Source organism: Linepithema humile, chromosome 1 (genome assembly GCF_040581485.1).
Source record: "Linepithema humile isolate Giens D197 chromosome 1, Lhum_UNIL_v1.0, whole genome shotgun sequence".
In the NCBI taxonomy this organism is placed as follows: domain Eukaryota; kingdom Metazoa; phylum Arthropoda; class Insecta; order Hymenoptera; family Formicidae; genus Linepithema; species Linepithema humile.
The window spans coordinates 2,038,661-2,054,902 of record NC_090128.1 but is presented as its reverse complement, the minus strand read 5'-3'; the positions used below and the strand labels follow the sequence as shown (position 1 = coordinate 2,054,902).

Sequence of the window (16,242 nt, the reverse complement as noted above, 5' to 3'; positions counted from 1 at the left end):
CCCCTCTGCCTGCCTTTCCAATCGAATCGGCCGCCCCTCTCGCCTTTGTCATTTTCTCTTTGTCCCCGTTTCGGGTCTTCGCGTTCTCTCCCGGCTAAGCCCGTCGCTGTCGCCTCTCTCTTTCGCACGATCTCTCTTCTTCTCCCTTCCCTTCTCTCTCTCTCTCTCTCTCTCTTTCTCCCACTGCCTGTCCTCTACCCGGCTTCCTGTTCGTCCTTCCCCTTCGTCTGACCTGCGCCTGACTCATCCAGAAGAACGAGAGAACTTCGCCGTTCTCTTCTTTTTTCTCCGTCTCTCGCTCTCTTCTCTCCTCTCTCCCTTTCTTCTCTTCCCGCCGTTATATCTCGAACGGGCAGAAGAGGGAAGCATAAAAAGAGCCGTGGCAGAAGGAGAACGGCTGACGTGAGAGAGAAGAACGCGAAACGCTTCTCTTTCTTCGCTCTGCCTTGCCGTACCGTTTCTTCTCTCTCCTTCTCGTCCGCCCGCTATCCCTCGCCGTTTCTCTCTCTCTCTCTCTCTCTCTCTCTCTCTCTCTCTCTTTGTCTCTTCACCCTCTGACTTCCCCCGGTACCATCCAGCTAACCTAACCACCCTAACCACTCTTCTTCCCTTCCTGCGTTTCGATCTGCCTTCGCGCGCACCTCTTCTTCCTCTTCCTCCGAGCCTTCCCTTCCACCCCTCCCCCCGCCTCTTCTTCCACCCTCAACCGACCCATCTCCTTTCCCCTCGCGCTTCGCTGTATTCTCCTACTCCACCTCCGCCTGTGCTCTTTCGTCGACGTCTCTCGCCTCTCACCTTCGTCCCCCTGTCCCGCCTACACCCCCTCTATATTGCAGTCATCCCTCGCTCCTTCGCTCGCCGGCAACCCTCCTGTCTTCCTGTCGTTCTTGCCTCTCTTTCTCATTCGTCGGCGCATCTTGTTTCTTCTTCAAAGAGAACGCGTAAAGGAAGCGTATAGTTCTGACGTAGGAGAACGGCAAGAAGAAAGGAGAAAGAGAGAGATAGAGAGGAAGAGAGAAGAAGAGAGAGGGAGAGCACAGCATACCGGTCGATTTCTCCATCCTGTCCTCAGCACACTCGCTTACGTAAAAAGCTCCCTCGAATCGATTAGAGCGCCGTTTTTCAAGCCTTTTTCGAGCGACAGTACGCTTTTGAATAGCAAAAAGATGTGAACAAAATGCCCTTAAATAAATGGAGTACACAAGGCGTATTAATCTTAATCTTCGTGCAGTTTTTTCCGCCTACTAAATTAAATGGAAACGTTCGGATTTCTGCGATGTATCTTCATTTGAAAGACCAATGAATTTATACTCTCTCGCCTCTAAGAGATGCATTGAACATGTATTAATAGATATGGCAATAATACATACTATTTTTTTCCTTAATAATCCTCGCGTCAATTGTGTTAAATACGTTGATAATAGATTTGTTGGCTGAAACGTTTCGAGTTAGAATTGCCGCGTTTCACGCTCGTGCGTTTATCCTTCGCGCGCGGTTGAGAGGAAGAAACGCACGGACGAGATACAGGTAAAAGGAGAAAGGAGTTTCCTACGCCGTGGCGTAAAAAGGAACGGTGTCGATCGAACGTTTTATACGTATAATTGCCAAGGATGCTGGTTCTGACAGCATCGTGAACTATCGCGCGTTAAAACCATTTCGAAATGATTTCTTTTCATCGTGCAAATCGATGGAAAGACATCCAAGTGCGATTAATCGATTCGTAATGCACTAATCTTTTTAGCGTCGTTTTTTTAATTTGTATAATAAAATTTATTCAAGTCGATAATATGAGCGGAATAATTGTGGGCATATAATTTCAGCAAACGTATTGAACGTGGAAGCATAAAATTTTTAAAGCTGAAAATTATTAGGCTAAACTTTTATTTATCGATCGCAACACTTTTCTCTTTTTTTGCGTGTATTTATACGCAAATCACCGCAGCATTCTAATTGTATCCTCGGCTCGCTCGTCATTTTGCTTTGAATTACAACAAAGCTCTCCGCGTACGCGTATATATAGAAACGATCATGATTGTCGATTACTGCATCGTAAAACTGTCGACATAATTTACTCGGAGCGAAATATGTAACTCTAGCCCACGGCACTTTCCACCAGGTTATAAACGACCGTTGCGCCTCGCCATGCTATTCTTAAGATTGCGACGTAAATGTCACACGTGGCACATCTCTCGTAGCTTCGCTGGTTCATTCTTCTTTGCTGATTCGCTAATAAACCCCAAGTGTTAGATAAAAGAGAGAGGAGCTGGGAAAAGTACTCAATGAAGTGCACGCTCGCAACAACCGCCTTCGCATTGACGCTTTTAAAGACTTAGCGTGCGGTTGGAAAGTTGGAAGTTACGATCGTAAAATATGCAAGAGGTATATTAGAAAATTAAAATATTAATTTCCACTTTGTTGGGCGCTGATCTTCCACGTCTGCGTTCCTTATCGCATGAGTAAACGTAAGTATCATTCGGTTTTATAGTCGCACGCGCGCGCGCGAAGGTTTATGAATTTATTTTTTTTTTTTTTTTTTTTTTTTTTAGCGAACGCCGTGTTTATTTTATCTACTAAATATAAACTCTCTACCCCGATAGAAAACTTCCCCCGGTAATGCCAGGGTTAAGTGTGACACATGCACGAAACACGTTGCCCGACACAGACGAAAATGCGCGCGTGTGTCGTCTTTCAGTTGGCTTGTCGTTAATCGCCCCCAGAAATTGTCCGCACGGTCCACTCTCCGCCTGAGTCACCCGTTTTCTGTCCTTCTCTCTTCCCCGCGACAACCGCCTCGCTCTTTCTCTCCTCCCTCCATCCTTCTCTTCTCTCTCTCGTTCTCTCTTTTCCTCCGCCTTTCCCCATCATTCATTGCATTCTCTGCGTCCCTTCCTCGAAAAAGTAGTTTCAGCTTCTATCTTCCCTTTGCCCTTCGTCTCGCTTTCTCTTTCTCTCTCTCTCTCTTTCCTGGCCACTCTTTCCATTCCTCTTCTCTGCCCCTCCCACTCTCACTCTCTCACTCACCGCCCTTATCTCCAGAGTTTCTCATTGTCTGAAAGGGCCATCTGTCCCCCCGGCTCTTTTTCGTCCTCCGCTTTCATCCCTTCGCTCCTTCTCGCCGCGCGCACAAAGGAACGAGAGACTCACTCTCCGCCATCCCCTGTTCGTCACCCTCTCTCCACCCTTTCTCCGACTCCTTTCTTTGTTCCTTCCATCCGGGCGCTACTCTCGCCCCGCCGTCGCCGTCGCCGTCGTCGTCGTCATCTCTGGCTGCTCCTTTCTCCGCTCCGAGGAGCTTCCTTCGGCTCTCCCTCCTTCGAAAGGGGATCCACAAAGAAGCATCGGTGATTCCTAGAGGCGAAATAGCGCATTCGATTTCACCGCGGAGGCGGCGGGCGCGACGAGGCGAGGAAACGTTCGACGCCGTAAATTGCGGCGCTCGGAGAAAAAGCGGGAAACGAGATACGAGGAAAGGAGGGCGGGGGAGATTCTTTCCTGCGCGATTGCAGCTTCCGCGGTTGTGTGTTCGACGAACGCGAGAGGGAAAAAAAAAAAAAAGTCGAGGCAAACCGAGCCCGAGATACCGCTCGCAGCGGTCCACGTGCGACCTTGAGCGAGACCCGCGCTCACCCTCCGCGCTTCGAGGGGTCGCAATCCCCCGCTCGTGATCACGTGGTACTCCGGGAATGACTTCCACAGAGCCCTCGTTTATCCCGCTCTGCCGGCCGGACGAAAAGAGCACGGGGTTTGCCGACGAAGACGGGAAAATGAAGGTCGCGCATTATCGAGATCTGTCGGGCGGCAATGAAGTACACATAATGAATTCATACAAATGATGAGTTTAGACAGATTTATGAAGCACGCGTAATTTAGTTTTTGTAAGCAGAATACAATGGCAGTCTAAATTAACCAGTCCTAATAATTTGTTTTTTTTTTTTCTTCTTCTTTCCTCTTTCTCTCTCTTACAATTATAATTTTACTTTTTCAAATAAAGGTGAAAAATCGTGAAAATCGAAATATAATTGAAATTGACAGTAATTGAGCTTCTCACAGACCATTCTATTTGAAGAAATACATCGAAATACCGCGAATGAAAATAAGTGCAGCAAAGAAACCCGGTTTCCTCCGCGTTGTATCATACAAGGCGACGTAAAGATCGATGCGAAGGACGTACGTTGATGTAGGGAACTCTCTCCATTCTCTCTCTGCGCTCTATCCGCACCGCCTGTCCGCGCGTCATTTGATTGACCACATTTGACTCGCAAGTGACGACATCCAGGACGAGGTCTCGCTGTCGCGAGCAGCTACAATTTTAATCTGCGACTGTTGGCGTTGGGAAAAAAATCGATAGGGAACACAACATTCAAAAACTCTTTTGCTAAAACGGGAAATGCAGGTGGCTGGCAATAACGATACGTAAGCCGCAATGCGGAGAAAGAAAGAGTTACATCGGTGTTTGTCGACTTCCTGCGATTGTTTTAAATTAAAACAGCTGATATGTCGGGAGGAAACGAAGAGATACACGTGTAAGGAGAATCTTTTTATGGCTGTAAAATTTATAACGTATGAACATTCATTGGGAAGCAAAGTTTGATTGCGGGTTATTTCTAGTTTAACGTCAAGAAACATGATTTTTTCCGCGGAAATAGGATAAAATTATGAAAGAATCGCGTTGCGTTCTCAATTACAATTAAAGACTGTCCGACGGTTCTTGCTCAGCATCTGGGTATTCCCAGGATTAATTGCGCAGCGTATCGCGGTGTATAAAGCAAACACCTAGTTTCCTTTCTCCTTTCTTGCTTCTCTCCATGTGTCACGGATCTCCCTCGCCATTCTCCTCGCCTGGTGAAATTGACGGTTCCGAGTGCGTCCGCTCCCTCCATCTCTCACGACGAACGTCCCCATCGCGCCGTTCCTTTCGCCTCTCCTTTCCTTCCCTTCGAAAATGCGCACGCACGCAGAAACTGCAGGGGCAGGAGGGTCAGGAAGAGAACGGCGTCGTGTTCGCAGGATGTTCGAGAAAATCCATGAAATAGTAGTGCAGTAGTATTTTCTATTCTTTTTCGAAATTCCACGGATTTTTTTTTTTTTTTTTAAATTCCATTATGCTTTGGTGAAAGTTCTCAACTTCTTAATTTCCAACAGCATTGTATCTCGGCAGAGTTTATCAACAAATTAAAATTCTATTGTCAAATTTTAATTAGATTGTGCAAAAGAGAAATGTTTTTTTGCCGTTTAATGACAGACGATTAAACAGGTTCATCATTTCCGACGTTAATTACAGAGTCGTGATTTAGATTTCGTCGAGGAAAGGATTATCGAGATGTATCGGAGTGTGCTCTGCCTCCTTGTAGATTTTCTGGAACATCCTGTTCACGTAATGCGGACTCCTTGAACCGGCGAGGGCGAAGGGGAACAGGTGAGCGGCCGCGAGAGCACCGACGCTCTCGGAAAGGTGAACGGAGAGAAACGAAGAAACGAAGGGCATCCGGAATGCGGTACTGTTATGCCTTACGGTATACAGACAGGACGGAAATTAGGACCAAGCGACGGAGCCCGCTGGCCCCGTCATTCGTTATGCTTATCGTAGAGTAGAAAGCGACTTCTTCCCGACACGCTTCCTTTTCGTTCTCGTTTAGCCTCGATACTTTGCACAGACGAAACGTCATAGACATTGAGAATCTAGCCGTCCTCTTCTTACATTCAACCCGAACTTGATAAGGCGTAGAAAGCTAGTAAAAAAAAAAAAAACATACATAGTGATCAAAGTTACATTAGCATACCAATGCTACAAAATAAAATTAATTTTCCATTTGTTTTATATGTTTTATATGTGTATTTAAATAATTCATATTATTAGCGTTATTACATTAATAATCTGCTGTCATTAATAGTATTGCGTTAACAGCGAGCATTATAAAATACGAATTCAAAGTCGATGGATTAACATTGCGGCAGGAGCCGAGAATTTACAGCTAAGAGTCGGAAGTTGAGAGCTGAGAAGTAAAAGGTCTAAAGTTAAGGGTTAAAAGTCGAGAATTAAGGGCTTGGAATCTGGAGCAGAAAGTTAAGATTTGAGGATTGAAAGTCGAGCGTTAGGAATTTGAGGCTAAGAATTAAAAATTTAGAGTAAAGAATTAACGATTCACATATATATTATATATAAAAGCATAGATTTCAAATTATACAATTGTCGATAATTATAGTTTTTTATTAAACTCATATCAGTTTATTACATCTTCGGCTTATCTTTATCACATTTTTTTCGATGAGATGAAATGTTAATCGAAAAACGAGTCGATCGTTCCGCAAAAGAGGAACAGTGCACGCAATTGCAACCGTGTGGGAGAAACGTGGGAAGATCATTGATGCAAACCCGACAACGCGTATGGGAACGTTTTTTACATCGACCGAAAGACATATCACGCTGCTGTAGCCAATTCCTGCCATTCCTGCCCTTGATGCAAGTTTCTTTCGGGGAGAAGCCTTCTAGGAAAACGCGAGTGTCCTAAATTGAAATCCGATTCCACGAGATCGAAAGATTATTCGAATTTTTACTTTTAAATTGAATGCATTTTTCTCTCTCTTTGAAAATATTTAAATATTAAATATGCTCAGTATTCTGGGAAAAAAAAAATTATTTTTCTACGATTAATTTAGTGGTGGAAAATAATATCTTTTTGAAATTATATTTTCTCTTGTATCATTTTTTGTTCGATTGAATAGTTAAAATTTTTAGCACGTAATTTTTTTTAAACGGTATCAAGAATTTTTAGCGTAAAATTTCGCGCAAGTTTTTGACAGTTACGTTGTATTCCCAAATAGGTCTCCTTTGCATAAATGTGTTTACGGGGGAAAAATTTAAATTCGCCGGCAATTTCAATTTTCGAGTAAATCGGATTCCTGTAATACTCCGAGTCAGATAACAGTCAGCCGGAAAGAGCATTTACTCGAATGAGTTTCGATCCCGTGCCAAATTTTAACTCAGGTCTTCAAGAAAAGCCCAGTCCGAGTTTCTATCACCGAGAGATCCGCATTGCAGATATTTTTTTTCGGGTCCGCGACATTGGTATGAACTTGCATCGAGCGTTGCGCCGCGCGGGAAATATCGGACTCGGGGAAAGACGGTATTGGAACCCTTCAAAGAACAAGTTCATCTTGCTGCGGACATAAATTGAAGATCGTTCTTTCCCCTTCTGCTTTCCCCCCTGTCTCAGCAAACTACGCTTTATTTAATGCAACTCTCTTTTTCTATCTCTTTCTCTCGATTCGCGTTCCTCTCTCCCTTTCTTTTCCGTTCCTCTCCCTTCCGATAAAAATAGACTCTCGCCCTTCCCCCCCCCCCCGCTCTTCCACGACGGAGGGAATCGATCGGAAACCGAGTACCAGAAAATGATTGCGCTCGTGTGAGTCTATAAATTCTTGCCTGCCATTTTATCGATCGAAACGTTCATCAAACCGCCCGGGAAACGCACCGGTGCAAAGTCTTCTTCTTAAGTTTCACAAGGTCGATTGCATGCGAATCGACCTTCTTCGTTCATTGTCATTTCGAGCTCCGCCTGCGTCTGTGTCATTCTCGTATCTAAATTTGAAAGCATGAATGTTCAATGATTTTGAACTCGGGCCGATTTGCATCGGGAGCAGCGCGCTTGAAGAAAGCTCGGCGAAGATTAAAACAAAACAGAAGCGAAGTATACGAATATGAATATGCATTCTCTTTTTCTGTGTAATAAAGGTAATAAGTCTGCCGCTGGCTCTTTAGTATGCTGTAATTTTAACATCGCGGTAATTCATCTCGCAAAGCACGAAATTTTTTATAATGCAAAGTTTCAATTAATCTCGTGAGGTTGAAAGAAAAAAGGGAGCGATATATTCCGCCTTATATTTTCTCAGATCGAAATAGAAAGTCGTAAAAGCTCGAAAACGTACATAGTGTAGCAGGGATAGATATCGCGGAGCACATGTAATACTTTTCGCAATGTCAATTTCGGCGACACATTTTACGCCGTCGAGATCCCGCAGAAAGGCATGCGATGAAAGCCCGCGCGCGTGACGTTCTAATCTCAAATATGTCTTCTTGTTCTCAAAAGCGAGACACTCTGCTGTGAAAAACTGACCTGACGGTGCCGCGTCACTCTTTTTTTTTCCCCCCCCCTCTCTTGTTCAAGAATTTTCACCGGATTCTCTCGAAGATAAAGACAGCCGGGGCCCGGATTCTATTTACGCTCGCCTCGGGAGATGATTTTACGAAAGCACTCTCGTAACGCGAGTCCATCCCGTCCCCCGCGGTTGAATCAAATTGACATTTATACATCGCGGAGAAATTCCGGGTTATCACAACAGCGAGGTCCGAGAGGAACCCGGCGCGGGACGGTACAGTGCTTTATGCAAAATCCGCCGGTCGTCATGCAGATTTTATTAGTTCCCTTTATCATCCGCATCTCGGCGAAGCTACGAAAGAAGTCAGCGTGGGAAGAGGGGTGGAGAGAGAGAGAGAGAGAGAGACGGGGGGGCGGGAAATAGGAGTGCGAAAGAAGAGAACGGTGAGGAAACTCTCCTGGAAGATTCTAGTTCTCCGGTTGGAAACGGCATTGGGACGGCGAGCAGGGGGGTGGCGAAGAGGGGAACGCTCGTTTCCGCTTGCGTTTTCCCGGAGAAAGAGCTGGTTGGCCGTCGTCTCGAGGACGGTGGCCGCGAAAGGGAAAAGTCCGGGAAGAGGCGAGGAGGCGACGCGTCGATAACGCTGGAAAAACGTAAAAGACGCTCCGCGGAGAAAGAACCGGCGAGAGGTGGAGAAGGAGGCGAGGTAGAAAGGCGGTCGGGGAGGGAACGGAACGAAAAGATAGATAGATGAATATAGGGTGGGGTAAGATAAAAAGCCGGAGAAGAAGAGAAAGAGACGGAGGGATGTGTATAGGGAAGAATGCGAGGGAAGCGGTGAGGTTGTCTCTCCCGGTCGTTGGGGTGAGAAGAAAGAAGGGGAAAGAAAGGGAAAGAGAGGGAGAGCGAGAGAGAAGGGTGGCGTATAGCCGTGGAAGCGAAGGGGCCGCGAGAAAATAGCGTCTTAGGCGTGGGGGGAAGAGGGAACGGGTAAATGGAAGCAACGTGCGCGGCGAAAGAGGGAAAGGCTGGGCGGAGGGAAAGGCGGCAGGAGGGCGAGAGCGGAGGGTCGAGGAAGAAACGATGAAACGACCGAGAGACAAGAAAAAGCAGGGCGAAGGAGGGAGACGGAACGACGGTCGTGAAATGGATGAGAAGGGCGAAGAAACGAGGAGAGAAAGAGAGGGTAGAAATTGAGAAGGGAGAGAACGGGGGGAAAAGAGAGCGAGAGGGGGCTGAGCGGAGTGGTGAAACGGGAAGAGCGAGCTCGTCTACTGCGCGAATGGCAGAGGGACAGACGGGGAAAAAGAAAGAGGACGTGGCATGGCAGGGAGGCGAGGTGAAATTGGACACAAAAAGCTCGAAGAAAAATTGAGATGAATCGCGGGGAGGAAAGATGGAAGGGCGGTCTATCCCTCCGCTCCCCCGCGTGAAAGGGGGGGAAAAACCCGTGGTGCTTCTTCGGGAAAACGCGAGCGTGAGGGATGAAAACCGGTCGCTAATGCTGGTGCTTCGCTTCTTTTGATTTCTCTTCTCGATATTCTCACGGTATCTTTTCTTCTCCAATCTTTAGGATAAATTACTTTTACCACTTACGTTAGAAATTTACGCTCGCGACATTTCTCACATTTTCCAACAACATTAATTACACCTCTAAAAATTATTACTATTCGTCGATTTAGCAATGTTATCACCTTGCAAGATTTTGCATTCAAGCTACTTCTGCCGGCTGAATCGCTGCTTTTTCTTTTCCCCCTATCAAAGTATTACATATTTAATTTGAAATTTATTTCTTTATAACTTTTCCATGTGCTGTAAAGTTTAATACTCACCGCTGTTAACGTTTACGATTTCTCATTATCTTGTATTGTAAATATCTGAAAGATTAAATCCTCTCCTGCTCGTAATGCGCTTCTCGATCGCTATTCTGACTCTCTCACGCATCGGATCTCTCAGGAAAGCGGCGGCTTTCTAAGTCGAAAGATTAGCGTGCGAGCTAACCGGGCGCCTCTCCGCGAACGTTTTTATTATCCTCTTCCATCGTTTCAGTGTCGCATTGCACTGCAGAGAGATGCATCGTTTCCTTTCACCCTCTCGCGCTTTCGTTGCGGAATCGAGGAAACAAGCTTTCGCGATCACGCCGTCACCGTAAATTCGCATTCTCTCCGAACATTTTTCGAACGTGCTCGTCGAATGCGCCATCGCCGTCCACGTTTCTTTTTCGGTATCGCCGACAAACTTCTTCGTGTTCTTATCTCGCGGCTTTCAGTGAAAGTGACAGGAAAATCGCTCGGCAGCCGTCGCCGCCGGGCCCGTAACTCCTCGGAGAAACCAGGCGATGCGTTTTAGATTCTAGCGCGCATCGACCAAAGGTAGCATCGAGAAAGCGTATCGATAAACGCGATCGGTCGCGCCTTCAGTTTCCGAATGCCGAATAATACCGAGTTCACACCCAGATAACTCGAAAATCGCGATACCGAATACGTTTGATCTTTAAGACCTACTTTGCTTAATTTTAAAATAATAGCCAGTTTTCGTCGTTTGTTATGCTCTGTTAATTCTACATCCAAGCTTTCTTTCTTCACACGACAGTGAACTTATTTTAAACTTTGTAAAAAGATATTGTTAGAAAAATGTAACGATAATTATCTCTCGTTTATAATTGCATTTACGCAGCGCGAATCCAAAACAATATATTGTAAAGGAAAAGAATCTCTTGAATTAATAATTTTTTACATTTATATGAATGTTGTTCTCTGCAGTTATTCTGAATTTCAGCCATATTGCAAAATTTTTAAATAAATTAATATAAATGTTTGTTATGCGCATAAATTAAACAAGTTGAAATGGCCACTAGCTTTATTAATGTTAATAATTCGCTGTTTTCTATTTGAAAACGTATATAGGACCGTTGTAAATTCTCCGTTTTTCACGACTGCGTCGTGTTCATCTCGCCGGCTATCCCGTCTCACTCCGTTTCTTCACGTCGCGCTGCATCCGGTTTTCTCCCGGTTCTCTCTCTCCGGTCGCTTTAATTGCGCGTCTTCCTTCTTTCACTCAATTATCCTCCTCAAATCAACGCGGCTGGCCGTGTCGCACGTGGAGCAGGAGCTTAAACAATGTTCTTCAAAACTAGGTGAACCACTTTTACGCCGCGCCGCGATCGAATCGCGCTGGGTCTTTCCGGCTGTTCGCCCGCGCGGATTATTCCGTCGCGGAACTGCACGGCGGATTGTAGAATAACCGTGGAAAAACACGGTGGAATATACAATGAATATAAAACGATAATTACGGAATATAAGAAAGTTAGTTTCCGTTTTTTTTTTATATATAATGCGATTGGAGCGTCGTTCGCGCGGGAATTATTTCATCGCGGATATAAAACGGTGGAATGCAAAACAACAACAGAGTGTAGACAAATGACGGAATATAGAAAAGAACCACTTTTACGCGGCTCGATGAAAACGTGGCGGATCTTTACGGCTGCTCGCTCATACAAATTACTCTAGCGCGAATAAAGCGATGAAATATTAGAAGAGGTTTAAAAATTTTCTTGCAAATAATGGGGTATTATTATTCTTTTCGAAAATTCATGAAAGTATGAAGTATGTAGGTTTTTAAAAAGTCTTTCTAAACTTTCGTATATTTTTTAATATAAAAAATTCATATTTATTAATGAAGGAAAGTAAAAAGTTGCCGCACTATAAAAAGTTGCCTCTGATTCCCGGCCATATTTATTTTTGCTTTATAAAAAGCATGCGGATTTTAAAAGCACACAATTATTAAGAGATCCAGCTGCTACGTCTGAAGGACGTAAGAAGTATGACGCTGCATCTGAATATATTAAGTGCTCTCATCCATCTTTCTCTTATTCTTAAAACTATCTTTTCCTCAACTATATTTACGGCATATGAAGCAAAGTTTAAGTGGAAAATATAGAAATTCCAGTATTATCAGTTTAACGATACGTTTGCAAGTTTTTTTCCTTTTTCGAATTTACAAACACTCAAAAAAATGATCTTGCAATAATAGCTAAAATTTTCTAGGTGTAAAAAATTAACTAAAACAGATAAATGATTAGCAACTGTTGTGATATTGCATATGTAATTACTTAATCAGTTTAGATGACAGAAACAGAATATATATCTGTATTGTTTGTGAACTTTAAAAAGAAAGTTTCTCTAAAGCGCCTATCTATATAAGATCAATCACGTGTTAGATCATGCAATGAATAACATTTAGCAATGGTACCTAAATTTTTCAGAAGCTATTGCTAGAACATTACTGCTATAAATTCTATATGTGACAAACAATGTTTTCACAGATACGAAAAATAGCGATACATTCTTGCTGCGATATCTAGAAATCTAACTACATCAGCGAAATATTTTTTTGAGTGAAGTTAGATAACTCGTACAATTACGATATGATAGACGGATTAGATAGATTAGTAGAGGAACAAAGAAAACCAAGAAATAAACGCGCGACGAACGATTATCATCATTTCTTTCTGTTATCACGAATTATCAGCGCGTCTTCGCACTTGAGGTAACCCAATTTCGTATCAACGTGCGCACATATCTGTTACGCGATTCGCGTGTCTATGTGCCGCGCGACACGCACGCATAAGCTCGTACAGGCACAAGGCAATTGGAACATTCCAATTTCACGATAGATTTCAAAACGAATCGAAGTTTCTCCGAGTCCGAGAGCGTTGTATGTTGTTACTTTGAAAATGTATAAAGTGCTAGAAAAAAATCCTGATAGTTTCGCTCCAATTCTGAAAATTTCCTAAATTAGGATATAATTAAAAAATTTTTTTAAATTAGAACATTGCGAATTTTTCTTTAACAATTTCATGTTTGTTGGGAAGAAAATGCTGGTATGTTTCACAAAATTAAAGGGCGACGCAAAAATAGCTTTTCAAACTACGCATTTGTTTGTCTCTTAAATCTTAATTAAATTGCAAATTTAAACTCGTTGATTAATTTTAATTGTAGTTCATTTATCTTTCTATTACTCTGTAGAGATGGAATATGTGCAAGAAGGGAAATAGGATTAACACATAATTGAATCATGATTAAAATCTGCAGAAAGTAGGTAGAAGAAATATTTGACGCATCGTTAAAATTAATTAATGTTGAAAGAATCGACTCTTTAGACCGACATCATCACGATCGGCTAACTTTTAATCCTAGTTTAATTAATTCTTTGTTTCTTTCTTCGAAGCACAACTGGCGAAAGACAGAAAGTTAATTAAACTAGAATTTGATCTAACCGATATATATATGTTGTGACTTTTGAAAATTTATTATACGTAAAAGTGTACGTTCAACCTTTCTGTCGAAACTTAACGAACTCCCAAAAATAGGATGATTAATGTGCCGAAGAATGTGAGGCGCTAATGTGTTTGCGAATGTCCGATATTAGTCTGTGATCGGTATTCGCCGGCGCGATTTCTCGTAATAATCGATCGCACAGGTGGACTAATACGCTCTCATACATACACCGCGAGTACAGATAGAGGCCGATGAAGTAAGTGCGTCAGGTGCGCTCACATACATTCACAGCCGTGCGCTACCTGCGAGCGCTCGCAGGTGCGTTCATATTGAGGGCCCTTGAAGGATAGCCGGAGAGAAACGGCAGATGGTACGAGCGTGTCGACCAGCGGGATATAAAGGGGTGATGAAGGGTGAAAGGCGGACGGAGCAAAGTTTGGAAGACGGAAAGTTGGCCGGGAGAAAACAAAGAAAGAACGAGGGATATTTATTTACGCTTTATATTTCTTTATTTTTTTATATATATAATAAAATGTTAAATAAAAATCAGCTAATGTGTTGTAAAGTGGTCCACACGGAGAACGTCGGTTCTTGATTAATCGTTACTGTTGTTTTGCATTCTCACACAATTACGAGTTGTAAATAGAGAGAGAGAGAGAGAGAGGGAACTGAAAGATGAAGATCGTCGGAGATATGCGATGACAGAAAGTTTTCAGAGAATTTGAGAGAGGCGAGAGTCGAGAGTTTAGAATTGAGAATTAACAGTTAGGAATTAAAGACTGAAAACTGCTAGCCGAGTATTTACATATTTACGTGCAGAATTACATTGAAACGACTGCGCGCGAGAACGACTTGAAATTTAGACAATCAAGCACCTTCGCGAGGACCGGATTTTCATAAGCTTCTCGCGCGAGATTCGTAATAGCGGTATCAATCGGATCCTGTATCGAATCAAATTGGCGTAGATAACAGGAGTGAAGTGTCGCGAAGAGTTTTTCTAGGCGCACTTTGAACGAGCGAGCGGATGAAAGGCAACGATGAGGCGTCGGAAACGAGCGCAAGTAGAGGAAGGAGGAGGAGGAGAGCCGGGCGAGAGGCAGCGTGAGAGAGAGAAGGCGGCGGAACGTGCGAGCTTAAAGTTTCCCCGTTATCGGCCGCACGTCTAAGCAACTGATAAAAGCCCGTGTTCATACGGACAGATAACGGGCGGAATGGCCCGGTATAAAGAGTCACATAGATAGAGGCAGATAAAGCACGGTCCACGGAACAGGTGAATGTCGCGACGGGGGCAGACCAACGCCCGTTCGTCATCTTCGCGCGGTGTGTGTGTGCGCGCCGATTCGCTCGCGATTCTTCCTCTTTTCTCGCCCGATCGTCGTTGTTGTCGCACTTTTTCCGTTCGGAGTTCGCGAGTACGCGAAAGTGCTCTTCCAGTTTTCTTGTGTTCTTACGCGCCGCGCTTCCGGAAGTAACGTCTCCGCCGTTCCGCGCGAACCGAACGCGGCCCTTCTTCTTCCCGCTCCTCCCCCTTTCTTCCCTTCGTCGCTTCCCTCATCCCTGCGCACTATCTCCCCGTATATCTCTTTTTTCCCTATTCCTCTCTCGTCTTGTCCCTCCCGTCTCTCTTTCTCTCTCTCTCTCTTTCCTATCCGTTTCCCGCGCGCTTTGCCACCGTCGAGCGGTGTGTAGAAAACCTTTCCTACCTACTTCTCTCGCCATCTCTGTCGCACGTGCGGACACCGTCCCCCCATTCCCCTGCCCTCCCTCCCACCCCCCTCCTCCTCCGTCCGGTACGTAAAACCTCTTGGAGATATCTTCTCCTGGCGGCCGTGGCGGAAAAAGAAACCCAATATTTCATGGAGACAGATCGTTATTGGGGCGTGCACTACAGGTACTGTCCCGTTCTCCGCGGATCGATCTGTGGCAGGGGAAAGGGTACGACGAGGATGACTATTGCGGATGGTGGAAACGGGGAAGGGGGCCCTCCCGTCGTCTCTTAGGGTCGTCTTCGCCGTCGTCATCCTTATCGATGACTTTTCGATGAATCCCGCCGGAGGAAAAGCCGCACGGAAAAAAACACTCTAAATCGATCTCTTCGTCTCTCTCTGTTGCAGCGGCGGCATGGCCGGGCAGCACTACTGCCTGCGCTGGAACAACTACCAGTCGAACATGACGTCGGTGTTCCACCAGCTCCTGCAGAACGAGGCGTTCGTCGACGTCACCCTGGCATGCAACGAGGCCTCATTAAAGGCGCACAAGGTAGGCCGGTATTACGCGAGGCGCACGGGGAGAAAGAAAGAGAAAGAGAGATCGCGGTCGCGCGACCGCGATTAAACGTTGCGCGTGGAATCGAACGTCAATTCTCAATCCGAAATCGAAATCAAGAATTACGACTCTTGTGATTATTCTCAGTGCGCCTCGCGTAACAATTAGATATAATAAATAGTAAGACGTAAAGAAATTAAGAAAATTCTACATTAAATTCTAGAGAGAAAGAAATTGATTCTATAGAAGTGTTAAAATGTATCGTAGATAATTTATAATTGTTAATAGAGGCCTATTTTTTTATCACACGAAGAATTTATCAAATGGTACAAATTTAACAAAACAAAAATTATGGTAAAATAGTTTTGCACAAGTAATATCACGAAAGAAATTTATTTTTCTTAATTCTTGATACCGAAGATTCTCGAATTTTTTCTTCTTTCTTTTTTTGCTCGCAGCGTCTGTTTAAAGTGACGCCTATGTTTGTCATAATTTAATTACGGTTCTGCGTCGATCATTCAATGTTCGTGCGATTTAGGATGCGTAGCGGATAATTGCGCGCTTTGATCCAATATTGATGTGCAATTAGCTCGTTGTTTCA

The 16,242-nt window shown here is 44.3% G+C and overlaps 1 protein-coding gene across 3 annotated transcripts in view; it reads left to right on the top strand.

The window, feature by feature from the left end:
- psq (pipsqueak) overlaps positions 1–16,242 on the top strand; it is a 51,786-nt gene that overhangs the window by 6,590 nt on the left and 28,954 nt on the right. For 2 of the 3 annotated variants that reach the window (XM_067348310.1, XM_067348309.1), the window contains exon 3: positions 15,491–15,635. In XM_067348310.1, coding sequence (XP_067204411.1) covers positions 15,491–15,635 — 145 coding nt within the window. Of the gene's footprint in view, positions 1–15,217; positions 15,268–15,490; positions 15,636–16,242 lie in introns of those variants that run through there. The other variant, XM_012370552.2, reaches the window with a different exon arrangement.